This window comes from Pagrus major, chromosome 3, assembly GCF_040436345.1.
Source record: "Pagrus major chromosome 3, Pma_NU_1.0".
NCBI classification, from domain to species: domain Eukaryota; kingdom Metazoa; phylum Chordata; class Actinopteri; order Spariformes; family Sparidae; genus Pagrus; species Pagrus major.
This window is the reverse complement of record NC_133217.1, coordinates 13,592,813-13,613,521: the sequence shown is the minus strand read 5'-3', so window position 1 is coordinate 13,613,521 and position 20,709 is coordinate 13,592,813. Positions and strand designations below refer to the sequence as shown.

At 41.0% G+C, this 20,709-nt stretch overlaps 1 protein-coding gene across 1 annotated transcript in view; it reads left to right on the top strand.

Annotated features, from left to right (window-relative positions):
- csmd2 (CUB and Sushi multiple domains 2) overlaps window positions 1–20,709 on the top strand; it is a 241,593-nt gene that overhangs the window by 162,995 nt on the left and 57,889 nt on the right. The window contains exons 27-33 of the mRNA XM_073463092.1: window positions 7,609–7,811; window positions 7,974–8,165; window positions 9,283–9,421; window positions 9,662–9,849; window positions 13,092–13,286; window positions 14,067–14,183; window positions 16,071–16,184. Of these exons, the coding sequence (XP_073319193.1) occupies window positions 7,609–7,811; window positions 7,974–8,165; window positions 9,283–9,421; window positions 9,662–9,849; window positions 13,092–13,286; window positions 14,067–14,183; window positions 16,071–16,184 (1,148 nt within the window). The remainder of the gene's footprint in view (window positions 1–7,608; window positions 7,812–7,973; window positions 8,166–9,282; window positions 9,422–9,661; window positions 9,850–13,091; window positions 13,287–14,066; window positions 14,184–16,070; window positions 16,185–20,709) is intronic.

Below are 20,709 nucleotides of genomic sequence, written 5' to 3'. Positions count from 1 at the left end.
GAATTTCGACAGTAAAGTTGATCTCTTCACCCAGTGACAACTCTTTCTTGAGAGTGGAATCACAAAAAAGGTCTTTAATGTCATAGTGTCTTTGTTGTTGTTCTTTGTTCACTGTTTTCAGGGCAACTCTGGGATTTATATCTTGATACAAATGACGCCTCTTAAAACTTCCCGTTCCTCCGTGTTGGGGACCTAATCAGTCAGTGGTGGGTGAGATCCCCTGCGATGATGTAGTGAACATGGGGAATCGTAACGCCCCTTAGCTCCATGTGTGGAAACCAGTTGCAATGGTTTATCTATGCACCAGGCGGATCAGTGATGATGGAAGCTGAAGCATTACTTCAGCGTGAAATCAGCTGTTCTTACTTTATCATAGGCATACAGTATTTGATGTGTGTGAGAGAGTGTGATTCCCACACAGAGCATATTTACTGATTATTAGGCTACCATATCATGAGGTCATCAATATTATGCTTCAGCTTTCTGTTTTTCAACAGTTCTGTATGAAAGTGAATGCAATATGGCTGGGGAATTAATGATTTAACAGGAAGGAAAACATTGTGTGTGCAGCACTCGTCTGAGCGGCTGACTGCGCTAACAGTGTCTGCAGTGGTACTGGGACAAACTATTATAGTGTATACAAGAAAAAAAAAACTTTTTTGACTCTTATACTATAGTAGCTTGTCGCGTTGTTGTTCAATCATTAATTCCCCAGCCCTATTACTTTCACTTCCATGCAGTACTGTTGAAAAACAAAAAGCTGAGACATAATATTGAAGACCTCATGATATGGTAGATAATCTTGAAATATGCTTGGTCCATGATCATATTTGTATTTTAAGTATTTCGTTTGAATATTTCACTAGGTGTGGGTGGTTACAAGACACATGAACTATTTCACGGTTAGGTGACACATTTTCAGCAGAAATGATTGTCTTTGCACTGTATAATTTTTCTGATATTTTTTATCAGAAATTCCTCATGCAATGGCGGATGATAAGAGATGCAATCAGTTAATAAAAGTGTGGTCGCAAACATCCTCTGCATATCTTGGGAGGTGACAGAGGCCAAACACATCGTTAGCATTACAGGTCATCTCTTTGTTCTTATTCAATGGACATCCCAACAGGTCTCCCAGCCCCCCACATTCATCTGGCGGTTGCAGGGCTGTTGAAACAACTGGAGAATTTTGTCAGCGTGCGTCCACAGACACAAAGAGCTCAGACAGATCTCCAGAGTGAGAGTCGCCATGCACGTTCTCTAAACTCCGAGAGATGATGGGAGACAGGATGATGACACGTAGCAAGAGACCACGGGTCAGGCTCGTACCCTGGGCATCTGCAGGGTGTCTGTCTATGGGTCGCACGCTCTACCAACTGAGCCACTGGGCTGCATCAGAGAGAAACATTTTAATCAGAAGAGAAAGATCTTCATCGACTGATTTCATGTGCTTGAACACACTAAATAAACAATGGTTTTTGCTCGTTCATGTTCATAACTTTAGGGCTGCAGCAGGTAAAGGATGAACTAATTTTAATAACTGTATATACTGCTGGGTGGCTAAACCTATAATGATATAACCTCACTACAGCTTTAGATTATTGATAAAAAATATAAATAAACTAAGTAAAGTAACCAGCAGGGCTAACGCTAACTAAACTAACAAAAGCTTTAAAATAAATGTAGTCAGATAAAGGGGGATGCTCAGTGGCTGGAAACCGACTGGGAAGTGGCTGGCAGTGGGATGGGTGGGGAAAATCGAGGCGGCTGTAACTGTAAGTTCATCAGGACTGTCTGCACTGTTCAGCTGAAGGACAGACTTTATTCAAATATGATGAAATCTTAGCTCTAAAGTATTTTTAAAAAACAGCATACTGTATGTAATTTTATCGGGTGGATTTTTGCCTTTAAGGAGCTACATATACCACCTTTCAAATGCAATGCATCCTCCATATGTCATGCTGTATGACAGAAATAGTGCCCCTCAGTCTCAATTAAATATGCACATATATTTCACTGGGTCTGCACAGCCCAAAACTGTGTTTTATTATTACGCATTTCCAGGTTGTTCCCGGTGTGTGTTTGAGTGTGTGTGCGTGTCCGTCCTTTTTAAGGATGTATTTTAAAATTGTGAACTTGGATTTTGGAAGTAGGTTGAAGTTAGAGACAGGTGAGGGTAAGGATAGGCTAGCACAATGATGTGTGTCTGTGTGTGTGTTCTTTAACCTCTAGTTTTATCTCACTGATTCATTTCCCAATTTCACACCTTTTCCTGCCTAAAAAATACTCGTTAACTCTTCTTTCATCTGCGCGATAACGCTGCTTACATGTTATTACATCATGTGCCTTGCAGTACATGAACTGGACAAAGCTCTCTGTGACCACAACTCGGTTAGGGTGTCACCTCCCATGTGTTGTTCATGCTGTCTGATGTGTTTGAGAGTTTGAGTTTTTTCAAAGCCTGTGGTGTGGCTGTATCTCAGCGTTGAAGGATGATCCCACAGGGACAGTCCCACGGAGGCCACATCCACACATATTGATGATGGTAGCTCTCAGTGTGACATTGCTTTTACACACACAATCTCAATTAGCTGTGAGAAAGCAGACAGTTGGTAGCGTATGTTTTCTCTACATCTCTCTTCTTGTTCCTTCCCTCACACACACACACACACCCCTGTAAACCCCTGCATACTTACTTATTTATCATCTTCAGGCACACATACACGCACTGTGAAGACTCCCCACAGGACTTGTGATTGCAGCAAGACTGTTTTGTATTCATATGAGAAAGTCTCTGCTCTCTGGTTCTCTCTCTATTTCTCTCATATGAATACAAAATAATTAAGGCAGAATAAAAAAAGACCTGAGAAATCTTTTCCAGGCCTCTCTTCTTCCATCTCCTCACGGCGATTCCTCTGACACTTGCTGGAGCTATTTTATCTTGTTAAGAAGAGGACAAGTGTAAAGGAGAGCCCTTAGCTGTAAACTTCAAAACATGGCTTCCTACGATTCCACAAAATGTTAACCACACACGGAGACCAAAATTTCCTTTTCCTTGGTGAGACCTGCAGTGATTCCGCTTCTCTCAGCCTGTCGTTTTATTCGTCCCTCATAATGGACTTTCCCAACCAGCAGCTAACACTTCTCTTCCTAGCTCCTCTGCAGTGAACAACTCAGGATGACTAGCTGTGTGCTCACACACACATTTTAAAAGCAGGTTTGGAGTAAGAGTAAGAAAAATAATTACAGATGACCAGGAGGATTGGATCATTGAAAAGAAAAGTGTAGTCTGCATGCCCTGCATGTGTTCTACCAAGACAGAGAGGGTTTTACATGCCGCTATCAATATCTTTTCTTTCATACTCTCTGGATCTCTCTTATCGTCTGACCATCTTCTCTTTTTCACTATCTCCTTATCCCACCCCCCAGCCTTCACTCCCAGGAAGTGACAAGGAGAGATAGGCTATTTAGATCTTGTATAAAAGGAACCAATTATCCTAACATGCAGCCCACGTCCATCCTATCCATTGGACCGCTAAGCACAAATCCCTCCATCCTTCAGAGCTTCCTCTGCTCTCCATCAACCTCTTATCCTCCCGCCATCATCCTCTTCTTCCAGCAGCCCAGCAATGATTAACGTTGGTCTTGTTTTTGTTCCCTCCCTCACCTCCTGCTTTCCTTCAACGTACCTCTTCCTTTTCCACCCACCTCTCCATCTTCCTTTTAACACATAAATCTGGAAATGGAGCACGATGCCATTCAGTGTCTGACAGTCCTGAAGGTTGCATTAGAACGTGAAAGCCGTCAGCACACGAGCGCCGGTCCAACACGTGACCGGTGCTTCATTCTGACATTGCTCATGCAAATCCCCAGAACCATCTTTTCCACTCACTCACATCTTCAGTGACACACACACACATGCTGTATATACTTATGCACATTGATGCATGAAGGCACACGCAGGTACACATATACACTTTTGTTTTACTCATGCTGGCAACTGTTGTGCAAACACCTCAGCATGTCCTGTCTAGGGTATGGAGAGGTGGAGCATAGGTAAAAGGATCATGGTACCTAAGGGTTTCATAACAGCATTTGCATAACAAGCATGCCGACTGCCTGAGGCGCTCACATGACAGGGATGGAAGACTTTGAGCATAATCTTTGGTCACTGGAAGTGAAAGGGCTAGCCACGATAGTAGTGGGTGAAAAGTAGGTCACCACTGTAACTATCACTAAAATTCAGGACTGGTATTAGATTTATGTGAGAAATTGTGCACATATTGACTATTCATCTTTGTATGAGACGTTTGGAAATGAACACTAGAGAATATCAAACACTTTTTTTTCTTTTTATTCATTCAAAGTGTCACTTTACTACCACAATATTAAATAATTTGTTCTTACTTTATTCATCAAGACACATTCTTTTCCAGCTTTGTCCTCCATCATATGTACACACAGATACATAACTGGGTTCTGGACAACTGCAGATAATGTAACTCTAAATATGTAACTAGTTCACATGATCTTTGCAGAAAAGATTTAACATTTTTAGCCTGAATTTGATGTATTTCTGCTGATTTAATTCAACGGATTATCAAAATAGAAAAACAAAAAAAAAACAGTATGTGGCATCTGCAAAAGGTTTGGCAGCTGGAGAACAGCCGTCTTCTGCTGGTGCATTTTATGGTCAACTGCCCTGCTCATGTGCTCCTCAGCAGTAGTTGCTAAATAATAGTCACTTTTACTCTCGCATCTTTGAATTAAATCCACTGAGTAATTTTACACCGATATGTCCAAGCTTTAAGCTCTTGCAACTCTAAACAAAAGAAATGAGTGTCTTTTCTCTTAATACACTATCAACTCTGGTGTTTTATTCTCTGTGTCAACAGCTTGGTTGTCATGTTTTGTAGCATAATACACAATATTCACAATGTGCAATTCAAAGTGCCACTCATCTCAGCAGCATTTAAAATATGATTTCACAAGAAAAAACATCTAATTTGAAATTTTAATTGGTTGTCTGTGAAGCCCACAGTACTGAGAAATAAACAGCTTTAACTTGCGCTCTCTTCTCTCTCCTCTAACAGCTCATATGTATTGCTGTTTTTTTTAAACAATATTATTATTTTCATTTAGCTTTAAATGATCACTGTATATCGCAGTGTATTATCTGTGTTTCAGTGAATATTAACAAGAAAACTGTGAGCAGAGGAATGAGTATGAAGAATAGGATTAGTATTTATGCCAGGTCTTAGATGATGAATGTTGGAAACATGTGATGCGCTGCTTTGCAGCGATAAGGAGGTTAATGTGTGTACTGTATGTATGTGTGTCTCTGTTACTACATCTGTTTCCCTGCCATGGATGCCTATATGTGGCCTTGTAATCCAACTAGCCTCCAAATATACCTATCAGTGTACATTTGCGTGAATATGTACCGGTGTGCCTGTCTGCATGTGTTTGCTTTAAGTTTGTTTCTTTCACAGGCATTGTGACAGGACTTGTCAAGTAGGTTATGTACAGTATATCCACGCGCACACACAGCACATTGTTGAGTAGCCTCTGGCTGCTGCTCACACATCAGACAGTATGGGAATCGGAGTCTGACACCAATTATGCAGAAACGGTAGGAACTTGTTGCTAAACCCGACATATCAGTGGGTTGCTGTTTCTCCTCTGCATCATCTGTAGCTTAAGGCTGTGTATGTGTGCATGTATGTATGTGTGTAAAGGGATGAGGATACTAAAAGCACAAAACGTACCATGGTTTTCTCCGCATGACTAGGACAGAGATTACCATTCAACATGTTTAAAATGAGAGAATGAAAAAGTGGCTACTGGGCAGATTTATAACAAGCTAAGCTTAGGCCTATGGACAAAATAATAGAATAAATAGAACACTACAGACTGCTCTCTTAGAAAAAAAATAAAATGCTGCATGAGTATTTTATTAGTAAAAGTGTTGTTTCCTTTCATTGAAACATGAGGAGAAGAACAGTATCAGGAATTTGCTTTGGGGCAAAATGGTTTGGATACCTTTCCTTGTTTCATTTTGTGTCAGAATTTGTTTTAACTACAGTACCAGGATGATGGTGGTGTTCCCCTGTGAGGTCATATTCACCCAGTGCTATCTCAGTATCTTTGTGACACGCATGCAAGATGTTACACTCATCCAAGGAGAGCGTTTGAAGAAACATTGTTTTCTTTTGCTGTCGTGCATTTGGAGAAATAACACCTGTGTTGTTGTGATAAACGCTTTGAGTGTGAAGCAGGTGAGTCAAGTTCAGTTCAACACAATTTCAAAAGTTTCCTTTATTTTGAGCAAACCTTCATCTGAGTGCATATCACATTGTAGTCATATTTTGAAGGCATGCAAGACAGCAATGTGTTTGGGAGAAATAATCAAAGGCACAAATGAAATGAGCTGATATACGGGCTATATTTTTTTAGTGTTTGCCCCAGGATAATGCTGCTGAGAATACTGTTGTATTCAATTAAGTCCTTTATATCGAGTGGCCCGTGTCAACATTACCACCAGTCTCCCATTTGTTCTATACTACCTCTTTTTATCCCTTAAGTCTTGCTGAGCCTGTCGAAAACGCATACTTACACATGCTCACATGTTATTATGAATCCTCTGCATTGAGGCTGCCACACACACACACACACACACACACACACACACACACTAATGCCACACACACACAGACACAAACACATGCATTTCACATCCAGTGGACCACCAGCTGGCTGACAGCTGTCTGTGCCAAAGTGAAGGGTAGATATTTTGACAGCATCATCTTTCTGATGTCTAGACTGAAACTATTAAATGCCGTAGCAGACGTATCTGCTTGACTGACATTGTGGAACATCCATTGAATGCTCTAGATCCGACGTGTGTGATTCACTTTAAAATGCTTTTTGTTGCCCTCTTTTATACTTAAAACTTAAAACCTTAACCGTGTTATTGTATTTCCTCTATTGTTATTGTCTGCTTTAATCACATCATTAAATTGATTGATTCTTTTGACTACTCAGTAGTTTGATTAAATCCATTTATTTCCTCCTCTTCTGCTCTGAGTCATCTTTTTTTTTTTTTTTTTTCACATTTTGGAAATTGTGAATCGTATTTCTTAATGCCTAGATTATTATTTTTTTTTTACCTTTCTGCCTTTTTATGATATTTAATTTTAGTCTCCATATAATATAAACAAAACATTTAACATTGATAGTAAGCTTTTGGTAAGACGATGATGAAGAAGATTTTTACAAATCCCCCATAGTCTGCCAACATTCATTATGTGACTGAACAATCAGCGGCTGGATTTTTCTCTTGACTAAAGCTATTAATGGAAGAGCTGCGAAATATGGACTTCTGCTACAATTACCTTCCATTAAGAGGAGCTTAGATTGGTTTGAAAAACATGAATTGCAACCGGAGGTGGCAATTGTCAGAACTTTTTCAGTAGGAAAATGAATGGCTTTTTGTCTGCCTGAGTTTGCTCTGTAAGGACATGCACAGGGGTTAAAGCCTCATATCAGAGAGAGTGTTATCTATCAACTGCCATGGCCTCTCAAGTATCTTGTCCTTGTCTTTGACAGTCTGCATTTCCTGGTTTTCCACACGGAGGAGGTCCACGATGTGCTCCGGATCTGGGATGGGCCCCACGATGGAGGGGTCCTGCTGAGGGAGCTAAGCGGCTCAGCGCTGCCGCCAGACGCCCACAGCACCTTCAATACTGTCAGCCTGCAGTTCACCACAGACTTCTTCACCAGCAAGCAGGGCTTTGCTCTGCAGTTTTCTGGTGAGGATGGAGGGAGGTAGGGTGGTAGCTGGGTGTAGAGAGACAAAATTCACCTCTCACAGGTTTAGCTGTGAACTATTACAATAATAACCTCTTTTCATCTTTTAAATGAAGATCATTTTCATGTCATTTGAATAATTGTGCCTTCTCTTGCTCCTTCAGTCTCTACTGCAACCTCCTGCAATGACCCGGGCATGCCTACCAACGGGACCCGCAGCGGTGACAGCAGGGAGCCGGGGGACCATGTGGTGTTCCAGTGTGATCCTGGCTACATCCTGCAGGGGGTCAAAAGGATAATCTGCACTGAGATCAATGGCCGCTTCTTCTGGCAGCCAGACCCTCCTACATGCACAGGTATGGCAATCATCAGATATGGCTAATGATGCTACATGGATTATAATCCAAAATAGCCTCCATTGCTTCTGCTGATTGAATACAAGTGATTGTAAAAAACATTTTTTTTTACAACTTTGATTAACTAGCCCACGCATTTTTTAAGGAAAGACGTCATGTATCTAAAGTTTCCCTGTGTAAACTTTGTGGTTATGAGATTTTAAATGACACAATTAGGAAAGACAGAAGAGAGCATAGGAATAAAAGTTATCTTATAAAGTATATTATGCCCTACAACCTGTCTAATGCAGTCTCTTTTCAGACTTTTGTGAAACAGGTAGACAATACAGATTCCTAACGTGATTACTTAACAGACTCCTTAAGTGAATCTTAAGTGCCAAACCCGATTGCCGCATTCCCTAGATGTCTCCTGAAGTCACTGCAGCAGACAAAGAGATCTGATTATTCTGTTTCTCAATAACAACACGGACCTCTCAGTCAGACTCTTCTACCTTTTCATATCTGATCACACTTGGTCCTGTACAAAACAATGTAAATTAACAATGTAAATCAGGACCTCATAATTAGCTGCCTTGTTTAATTAGTGCTTAGCCTAATTAGCTTTATCCTTTTGTTTTCATGTGAGGTGTTGGGTGGGACAGTTACAGGTGAGATCATGGTAAGCAGTGTCAATGGGCATTAGCTATGTCTCAGTTAAGCGTCTTTTATGACTACCTGTGGGGAGGCTGTATACCACATACAAAAGGAGACTATTAACTCCTAGTTTTTATGTCATTTTCTACCACTATTCTCGTGTTTTTAATGCTATAAATTGTTTATATTAGCAAGTCTATCAGATGGTTGACAGTAAGCTGAGTTTAACAATGTGTTACATAAAGTTTAACAAAATCATAGAAGGCTGTGTAAAGCAAATCTTAAAAAGCTTTTTTTATAATTGAAAACAATACTTTAATATGGATATGAAATGATAATCTATTTTAAGATTTTTGTGTTACAGAATAGGTTTTTTGGATGAATTATAACATTATAACATTTACACAATTATAACATGGCTCACAATTGGTCTTCTTGTGTTGTTTATAGCTGCATTTACTAATCAGTTTCCCTCTACTCGTAGCTCCATGTGGCGGGAACCTGACAGGTCCCAGTGGACTGATTCTGTCACCGGACTATCCTGAACCGTACCCCCATGGAAGGGAGTGTGACTGGACAGTTACTGTCACACAGGACTATGTCATCGCTCTTAGCTTCAACCAGTAAGCTGCAGTAGCACACTCATTGCAACATGTGTGGTTGAAGATTTTTTTATTATTGTTGTATACCTATTTTATAAAACAGTACACAATAAAAAAAACTGAATATTCAATCAGTTCACCTTATGTGATAAAATAATGAATTTTCTTATTTTGAAATTATGCCAATCAAATGTGTTGTTACCTTATTTTATGTCATGATCTGTAAATGTTTATGTATATTTTATTTACACTTGTAACCAGGTTCAGCTTGGAGCCAAGTTATGACTTTTTACATATCTACGATGGGCCAGACTCCCTCAGCCCCTTGCTGGGAAGTTTCTATGGCACAGACGTTCCAGATCGCATCGAGAGCAGCTCCAACACGCTTTTCTTGGCTTTCCGCAGTGATGCTTCCCTCAGCAGCAATGGATTTGTGCTGCAGTACACAGGTGAGCACCTTTTTGTTTCGAAAAAAACAGCGTATTCCGTCAATTGGACATAACAATCAAGCTAGTGGAAACTTTGATTTTGTCAGTCTACGTCTGCTTGTGTAAGATATTTTCATCTTCAGCTTCTTAAGATTCTCAGCAAAACAGTACATTTTAAATAGCATGTGAGACTCTATCCCCTAAACAATTCATGTTTTAAAATTCTTCCTCTGGCAGAGTGAGAATGGATTTACCCTCTGCTGCTTATCGACCTTGCAGATTGTTTCTTTTTAACTTTCTCTTGTGTCTAGTCCAAAGCGAGTGAGATTAGTTGTGTGAAAATTGCTTCAGAGAAAAGATGGGGTGTCTGTGCTGCAGCATCCTGATCACCGTCCTCCCATTTGTGCCACGGTTTACTTGGGAGTCATTATTGATCTGTACCTCCTCTGGTAGCAGACTAACACAAAGAATTATGAAAATGAAAAGCCGACAGCATGTGTGCTTAAGCCCTTTTTTGATCAGTGCTTTGCAGCTGCACAAAAGGCCTCTCATAAATTAGAGCAAACAATGCTCATGTTGAAGCTTAGCTGACCGCAGCATGCTGTTTGGGGGACCCAAATTTATTTGCTCACGTGAAGTGCTCTGTTCCTGCACACATGGTGCAGAATGATCACAGACATCCTTGAAAAAGGGCCAGTTGGTTTAAGAATAATGCAACACACCTGCATTTTCAGCATTTGGGTTACAGCCTCACTGGGGCAACGCCTCAATGCCTGTATGTTAAAGCCTTTTTCCTAACAAATATACAGACACTGAACAAGCTCTAAATTAGACAGCGCATCTTCGTTAAGGGCTTTGCTTGAGAGAACAGTGTTAAATCTTCCTAAATCTCCCAGCCTCAATTAGAGCTGTTTAAGGTATCAGACGGTTAACCAATTCCAGATCGACCCTGAGCTCCTTGTTTCTTGGCTGGCGTTCAGATGGGATTTGATCTGTATAAGCAATTCAACTGATTTCAGAATGCTACCTGTTAATGCAATGCAGCTCTGTGATTCATTTGCAAACTGTACATAAATAGAGAAAAGCACAGCTTTTTGGTAAGACAGTGTTACAGAGCGTACCCCGTAACTCACTCCCAGCTATATTTACTGCAGTGTGTGATACAGTGTGTGATATTGTATGGCCAATCTGGTAGAGCAGATGGACTCAGTGTGTGGCTCAGAAAAACTCCCTCTCCACACTTCCAATTCTCCACACTAATGAACCATAACCAAATAATACATAAATTACCTCCTCAGTTTCAGACAAACAACATGGCACAGAAGCGTGTTTGGCTGTGGGTTTGGATCTATTTGGTGAAGAAGCAGCAAGTTGACGAGTTGGCCCAGCTAGTATTTGGTCAGCCCACTGCTGAAAATTGCATTACAAAATCTGCCTGAGGTGCTGTCAGCTTCTTTACCGAGCAATCGTTATGTCTTTCTGTTTCTGTGTCTCTGGCCATGTCTGATTAGGCTCTCTGGGGAAATATGTGGGCAAAAACTTTCCATGCCTGAGCCACATTTGAATAACACACATAGACACAGACGTGGGCAGATACACACAGCAAAACCCCCACACATACTCATTTCTGTCTAACCCAATACCTTCACCAACTCCTCGGCTCATTTTCACTTCACATCACATCACGTAAAACTCCTCTGAGTATTTTACAAAACAGATGATGCCACTCGTCCACTTTGTCTCACACCTACAAATGTCTCTGGGCACCATCTTCACTGAGCTGACCGACCTTCTCACCGCTAGCTTGTGTCCAGGGCCATTCCACACCAAACGCCTGCTACATCCATCACGCCTCCGCTGTCTCTTGCCAGGTGTGCCGCTTTAATGAACGAGGTGGCAGGGGAAGGCTTGGGTCTAAATAAGCCCATGAAAGGGCTCAACCTGTCTAGAACAGGTGCCCTGGGTGACAGACAGACTGACCACATGCCTGGCCTCAGCACTCTGCTCAGCCATGAAGGGCAGCCTCCTGTCTGGTCAGCAGGTCCCCAGCTTTCAGCTTAGAAACTAGGCTTCTATCCACGGTGCTGCATGTGCATTTTACTGTCAATAAATTATCATAACTTTATTTAGACTGTGTTATAATTACAGGAAATATACTTGTTTTAAAGCACACAAATATTTTGCCTGATTGTACACAACAGGAGGAGGTTTTTGTCCATGGAGCAAATTGAACTCTTCTCTATGTGACAGATAGTGGAACAAGAAAAAAACTAATGTAAAAAACCATTCCAACATTCTGGTCCTCTTTTATTAAAGTTAAAAGACCTCACAACAAAGTGGTCAGGCCTTTTGTAAATACCAATGGGATGAGAAAGAAGTAAAGGTTAGTCTAGACCTTCACAAATAGATGCTTTTAAAATATGAACATTGTTAAAGTCTTTCCTATTACAGTTTGCTTTCAACTAGTTGGTGTTGAGATAGTTGAGGCTCTTGCACATATTTCTGTCAGGCACTGAATTGTAAGTGGAATTTTTCCTGACAAAAGAAAACGTTTGACTCGCCTTCTCTTTTGTATGTGTGCGTTAACTCATCAAATATTGAAGTTTGCTGTGAGAGTGGACTGTGTTTAAGATTGAGCTAAATTGCTTTGGACATTTTTCCTGTGTTTATTTTAGCTGTGACGGCGTGAAGTGTGCCAAATTGACAGGCCTCCTCTCACATGCACATTTTCCACCTAAGAACAATGTGATGGTAGATTGAGCGGGACATCTTTCTTACGACCTCAAGAGCAGTGATTGATATGTGGTTAGATGCAGCGAGTGTGTGTGAGTGTATGTGTGTGTGTTGCGAGAGAAAGCTTGCGTATGTCCATTGTCTTCTCTAGTTGACTGCACAGCGAAGCGTTGTGTGAGAGGCTGTTGTGTGCAGTCAGCAGACCTTGGGCCAGAGCAATGCCACTCTCAATCAGCTGCCTGTCTGTCTCCACCGCCATACATACCTCCAGCAGCCACAGATGAAAGGGCACCGTCAAGGGCTAGAGAGAAAAGTGGCAGTCAGTGAGATATATTTACTGGGAGAGGAAAGCACAGAGTAGCGGGTAAAAAAAGAGGAAGTGAGAAATCAGAGAATATCAGGAACCTCAGGCAGAAAACAATTTCGATTCCAGTTTTGCCGCCGCAGCTTGATGCAAAAATCCTTTTATTAAATACCAACACGCGCTCCCTTCTGTCGCTGATTTTCCACTGTGTTACCTCTCTCCACAGAGAACCCCAGGGAGTCCTGCTTCGAGCCGGGCCTGGTGCGCAATGGGACACGGGTGGGCACCGACCTCAAGCTGGGCTCCACTGTCAACTACCACTGCGACAGTGGCTACACACTAGAGGGAGACCCAACCCTCACTTGCATCATGGGGGGAGACGGCAAGCCGAGCTGGAACAAACCCAAACCCATCTGCATTGGTAAACACTGACATCTGGAGACGGTTGTTAGGAACACAAACCACATCAGTGTTTATAGATTTATCACATGTAAACATGCATATGTGATTATGCGTTTATTGCACAGAGCTATGTCCTACAGGTATATGTATAGAGCTGTGTGGGTTTTGCTAATGTTAATAGATGTGAGGGTTTAGCTTTAATATAATCTGCAGTTTGAAGAGAGTGCCTTACTTTGCATATCTGCTTCTCACACTCACGACTAAACCTGCATCATCCCGGCTGTTCGCTGACATTCCACAACACGGCTAACACGCTGTGCATGATGTGCCTCGTAAAAAACACTGGTGAAACATCCTCGATGCCACCAAATCTGGCTCTCTCGGTGTGAAACCTGACATGTAACCTGACAGTTATGTGTCAGGTGGAATATGTGCTCACACCACACACATTTTCACACAAGTAAAACACACATTCACGTACTTGGGATCAGCACAAAAATACAAGTGGGCGCAGAGCATTTTTTAGGGAGCTTTAAGCAGGTAGAGGAGATCCAGGCCTCATCTCACCTAGACTAACCCAGAGGGACACTTGGAAAACATTGCAATTTCACTGTGGCAAACACCAGGGACATCTTCCACCCAAAGCCCAATCAGACAAGAAAAGTAATTTAGGAGTAATGGAACAGAGGGGATGGGAAAGCAGGCGGTAGGGGAGAAATGGAATCTCACACTATTGGCTTAGACCTTCCTCCTCCGTCTGCCCTGTGTCTTCATGTCTCATCCCTGCATCTCTCTCCAGCTCCGTGTGGTGGACAGTACTCTGGTCTGGAAGGGGTGGTCTTGTCCCCTGGTTACCCTGGCAACTACAGTAGTGCACGAACCTGTCTTTACTCCGTGGTGGTGCCAAAGGACTACGGTAAGCTAAAGAAGAACACTGTCACTGTGTTGTGTATTTTTTTATTTTTTTTTATTGTCAAGCAGATTTTTAATTGTGTGTCCGTGAGTGTTTACAGCAGGGTAATCATGTGTGTTTAATTAAGATGCAATTATTCCAAAATACACAAAATGCCTTTCTCAGGCTCAAACTATGCCTCACTTAACTACATATTCTTTCACTGTGGAAACTAATGAAAGTAAGAGGAAAACCTTTGAGCTTTTTTTCACACCTGAATATTCTTAGTGACAGATGCATACGAGAAAACAAGTTTGGGAGAACCCCACACACACACACACACACACACACACACACATTGAATTCTTTACTTGCAATTAAAATGCTTTAGTAACAGGTTTGCTGAATACTTTTTTTCATACGTTTCAACATATAGTAAAATCAAACAGTGATTGATAGTTCCCTTATCCATCTGTCTGTTTGCCATACATACATTTTCATGTTACTTTGGTGGAGCCATTTAATCTCTCAAACTGTAGGCAATACGATGTGTCTTATCTATGTCTGTCTTTCTCCCACACACACCAAAAAATAATTGGTGTCTGGATCCGGCATCCTGAATTTTTTCGACTTTTTGGCATTTCCATCTAAAAGGTCACAGCTTGCCTCCAATGTGTATCAGTGATACTGTAGGAGCAGCAAATTATTCAGAAAGCACAACAAAGCACAAGTGTGACACGGCTCAAACATGCAAATACAGAAGCAAACACGTTACACTTTCTTACCCATAATGTCCCATTGCTTCACTCTCTGTCTGTCCTCTCTCTTTTTATCTCCCTCTTCCTTCTGTCCCCCCACTGTCTCTGTAATGAGTTATCAGCATCAGGCGTCTCTAAGGGAAAGCTCAAGTCCTATCATTGTTAAATTACACCAACCGGCAGTGACTGGCATGTGTTTGGCTCTGGGGTACTTCAACCCAGTCTTTTGAATGTCCAGGTCATGATGCCTATTCAGAGGTCCGGCACTGCTCCAAAACAACTGGGCACCCATCCTTCTTGGACCCTGTCGGCAACATATTTCACTGAATGGAGTCAGAGCGAGAGAGGAAATTGAAATAATTAAAGTCCACATTTGCATTTTCCTGGAAAATGACAGCAAGGCCCAAGGCAACGCACTTTGTCGTGCAGAGTCAAAATTGCTCTTGCTTCCATTCTTGCCGCTTCTCATTAGGCTGATGCACCAGCCCTAATGATAGGCTATTTTCCTTAATGCAGAGGTTGGAGTGGGTGTCATTGCATCCGCTGGCTTCTCTTATTGTAGATGGAGATGAAGAGGATGTACAAATGAAGGAAACAACTGTAGTTGAGTAGAAGAAAACAGGTGCTGAGTCATATTCAAACAAGTTTAACTTGTTAAAGGTGCTGCTACTTAATGGAGAGCACTAGTCCCCACTTCCTCTCTCCCTCATCCTTGTCATCCTTTTCTTTAACCTGAATTATTCACCATAAGTAAACTAGACACAGATTAGATGTGAAAAGGCTGAATATGTTCAGGCAATAGCAATAAAAAAGATGAAAGCTCCATAGTGGAGCTTTAGCTGCATATTGTGCAACAGATTGGCTGCCATTGCCAAAGCCTTTCATCTAGTGACAAGCCATCAAGCCAAGACAGGATTGCTGATCTACTCGTGTAATTTGGTTGATAACTGCCGGTATTATCCAGCTCGCTTTAAAAAGACATTTTGAGTGAAATTGCTGTTGATAATATTCTTTTTGAATGTGCATTCAGCAAAGTACTTTTTATGAATTTTCTGTCAATTCAAATGGATTTTAGAGTTTTCAGTATGACTGTGATGCAGTTGCTAATTTCAGTCTTCATCTGATGTCAGTTTTCTCTCTATGTCTTTTCTAGTTGTCTTCAGTCAATTCGCCTTCTTCCAGACCGCTCTGAATGACATTGTGGAGGTTTATGATGGAGCAACACAGCACTCCCGTGTTCTCAGCTCCCTTTCTGGAGCACACACAGGTAAACAAAAACACACGCATTAACATGTGAGCATGCATTCATGTTTTCTGGGGCAGGTATCATACTCTGGAAAAAAGCAGCAATTAACATTGAACCAAGGGTGGGCAAAACATGACTGGTCCACACTTTTGTTTCATATTCAGAACCAGTGTGTAACAAATCAGTAAATGTGATCTGACTGTTTGATCTCCTGGCCATTATTTTTAGACATGAGAGGGGACTGAATAAAGTTATTGTTGGCTTCGCCCCATCCCTTTCATAAGGATCCGGTTAAACCCAGAGTCAAATTGCTGACACAGGCAGAGCTGGTGTGGCTGCAGGTGGGCTCCAGTGAGCTGTAAAACAATTCAGCAGTGACAACAACAACTTAAAGAGCCACAGGGATAACATATCAGCAGACAGGCTCAAGAAGACTGTCATGCACATACACAATGAACCTGAATTGGTATCACACAAACACACGTCAACTGAGAATATCAGAATATATGCGCATGCAGTTATGTAGGTAAACAAGTGCACTCTCTCTCTCTCTCACACACACACACACACACACACACACACACACACAACACACACACTTGTATGCCAGGTTCAAGCCAGGGAAATTAGATTTCCTCACCCCTTTTTATCAAGAAAAAAAAAACAGTAGCATTTAGTGTACCCAACATTAGCATGAAAACCGAAAACAAAGAGACCTACTCAACGCTGCATTAACATCCCGGCAAATTCTAGCATAAATAGCATAAAGCTATGGTTATTACATTAATAATATTGGCTGAACTTGCTTGCAGCTCATTATTCATACAACGGTCTAAATCCTTGCCAAAAATGGCTTCACAGATCCCCTTTCCATACAGTAATTATCCTCAACTAAGCACCACAACGATGGCCACATGCCATAACAATTTTATTTTACCTTTATTGATATTATTTTAAAAAAAGAATACCATATAATCTAACTAGAACTAAAGAATGACAACAAAAAAATTAGATTTGGCACTATTCACAGATTAATTATTCACTGTTTAAACTTCAGTTATGTTGTAGTCAAGTCTACCATGAAAAGCTATGGTGTATTACTGGGAAGTTAATTTAAAAGCACAAGAAACATGAGAAACATCTTAGGCTACTCTCTTTCCCAACCCAATGCTGTGACCTTAACCCTTGCTGCACAGTGCTAGATCTTAAACTAATTAATAATGATTAATTCTGAAATCGAGTCATTACCATAGCTCTACGCCCTAACTCTAAAGTAACTTTGATCTTATTCTTGACCTTTATTTGAGCATGATCTTAACCTTACTTCAATCTTTAATCCTGCAAATAATTTCCAAAATCTAAAGTATAGCAGAGTGCAAGAGCAAAAGTGCAAAGGTGAAGGAGAACGAACCAGCTCTGTTGGAACAGTGTTGCAAAATCACGGATGTGTGGATGTGAACAATGCAACCGCTGTGTTGATAGGCTACAAAAGAAATAGTTTGACTAGGGGAGGTGCAACCTTTAGAGAGGGGTCGGGTTAAAAGGTGTGTGAGTTGAGGGCAGCTCTCCATCTCAGCCTGCCCTAGCCCTGTGGCTTGACAAAAGCAAAATGATTACTTTGGTTTGTGTCCAGGGCAGCCTCAGAAAATCCAGTTTACAGCTCAATAAACAGGACGCTATATTAACTGCAAACTCCTGGCGGCAGGTTCACAGAGCTCTCTAACCAGGCATGGCAGAGCAGAGCTGACACACTTTGGCAAAGGAAGAGAGACTTTTAGTCCACACTCACATGAATTAGGCATAATCCAGAAGCGTGCACCCGTATCTGCCATACAGATACACTGAACATCTGCGAGTTAAAAAGCAAGAGACTTACGCACACAGTCTAAATATACAAGCTGTCATTATGTGCGTACAGTTAATTCGTATTTTGGTGGTTGGCAGGATGTTATTTGTCAAGCATGGTCAACAACAGCAGTCAAAACACCTGTTCTGACCTTGAAAATCATATTAGATTAAACTAGTCACAGCAAAGCATTCAACAGTATGTTTTCTGTTACTCTCATGCCTGGTGAGGCAAATCACTCTCAGCAGAAAAAGGAAATTATTGTCAATTGTCGGAGTCAGGGATGACAACGGAATAAAAGGTGTGATAAAATGAATGATAAAAGGTGCAAATGTAAAGGAAATGGTGTGCAGGCACAAAGGACAAATGGACTGGATCAAGAAATCAAGAAGACTAACTGTATTTTAATGCTATTTTTTTTTTTTTAAATTGATTTCAAGAAAAAAGACATTTGTCACTCTATTGGCCATAATTTTAGGTTTGCCCAGGGAGTCCATTTTAATTGGACTACATTTAAGTTTGACTACTTTTATCACTAATGTAAATTTGCTACTTTTTTTCACTGCTGATGAAGAAATGCAAGACATTATTCATAAAATGTAAAAATTCACTTCCTGTTATTGCCAATGGGCTAACTCTGCTTTTAACTCTAAACCTGTTTGAATCCCTCGCATCTTTCCCCCACGACTGCTGTATCTGAACCAGGTACTCAAACAACTGCACACTGAATTTTGACTATTGACTTCCAGCCAAAGTCACATCCCTCCTTGTATGTCTTTCATATGCAAGCATAGTGGATCACATTAAGGGCAAACTGGTTTGAAGCTGGAAAGTGGCCAAAGTGTTGATAAGATACCCGCTGACACATGTTTGATCCGTCTGGATGAATACCTGCCCCGCACAGCAAATTATGAAACACTGTTGCCACGATAGCGCGTAGCTAGGTCTTCATCTAATAAACTACCCAGCATGCCTTTGGGACCCAGCAGTGGAACTTGAACAATGCATTAAGAAACTGTGCCATTGGAGCTACCTCAGGACACTGCACTTAAAGGCGTAGGAATAGTCACACAAAAAAACATGAGTGAAACATGCATGCAAAGGATAGTCACTGACAGACAGACATGCAGACACACAGATGTTGCCTCTGGGGTTAAGCACGTCTGCCTCCCACTACACTGTGACAGCAAGCAGACACAGAGTAATGAGATCCACTGCAGAGAGCCAGTCAGCATCACACTGAGAGAAAGACAGAGAGGCAGAAAGAGAGATGCTCACACTTTGTATCATGTTCGACGTCAGTCAACAAATAGTCTTCCACCACAGTAGATGCATCATAGGGGTTTTCCTTGTGTTTAATTACACTGGTGATCATATAATAAAATATCCCCTTTCTAAGGATTTAATTTATAAACAGAGGTTCTGCAATGTTCTTTGAGGAATCATTTTATTCTTTATTTTTTGCAACCCCATAAAGTATTGAACCCCTACATTTCTGAGTGAAACGCCCACAATCCAATGATTAGTTTATACAGTATATATAGTATCTGGTAGAGCACAAACCCCACAAAATACTGTACATTTCAGATAAAAAAACAAAGAAATATCACACACATAGACCAAACACAACAAAACACTAATGAAATGCTGTCTGCATAAATCAGTTTTCATATGCTATTTGAATCAAAACCTGACTGACCAAATGTGCTGTTTCAAAAAACTGGAAGCTACAACGACCAAAGCTCAAACACCCTTGGTCTTGAATTTTGACAGATGGACAGCCACTAAGCCCTGGTCAGGACTACACTGCAGGTGATAAACCCAACCTCAAGTCATTCTAGGAGAGGTGTGATCTCTGCAGCTGGTTCGAAAGCACTAAAGAGTCTAACAGCAACATTTTAAGTCAGCTGCTGATTCTCCAGTAATGATTTAATAATTGGTACTGTGAACAGAGAGTTACAATAGTCCAGCTGGGACAAAACAAAGAAATGAACTGTATATTACAAATATTTATGATCAGGGAAAAACAAGAACTTGACAGTGAGCTAGATGTTGTTTAAGGCTCATATGATGATCAGAAATAGCTTCTAAGCTCACAGAACATGACTTGATGTATTGTTGGCAGACTGCGGTCTGCTGTACCTGTGACACAATGCTATCAGGACTCAATAATCAGGACCTCCATTTAGCCACAATGTAGCTCAAGGAAATTGTTGGCTATCCAATAAGTGTAGCAGCTAAGAACAGTCCTGTTTGACAGTAAAGTAATAGGATAATCTTAATAACCACCATTCATTTGCATATTGTGGTATTCCTTAAAAAGACCACTCAAGAAAGTTATATTTCCATCACAGTAGTTCCTTCTGTGAAAGTTATTGTCACCTTGAACTGCTCTCAACAAAACAACAGATTTTCACTGAAATCACACTCACACATTTTTTCCACATTTTTCACACTTTTTCCTGATATACCGTACATGAACATAGCTCCTAAATATATCCATACTCAGACCTGCAGTATGTCCTCTTTCACACAATCGCTAGTCCCATGCTGAAGACATAAATTGAGTCCCTAAAATAATATCCATCCATCCATCCATCCATCCACTCCCAGCTGACACCCTGGATAAGTCGCCAGTTCATCACAGGTCTCCTAAAGTAATAAAACACTAAAATTCACACTTTAATTTACACTAGATGG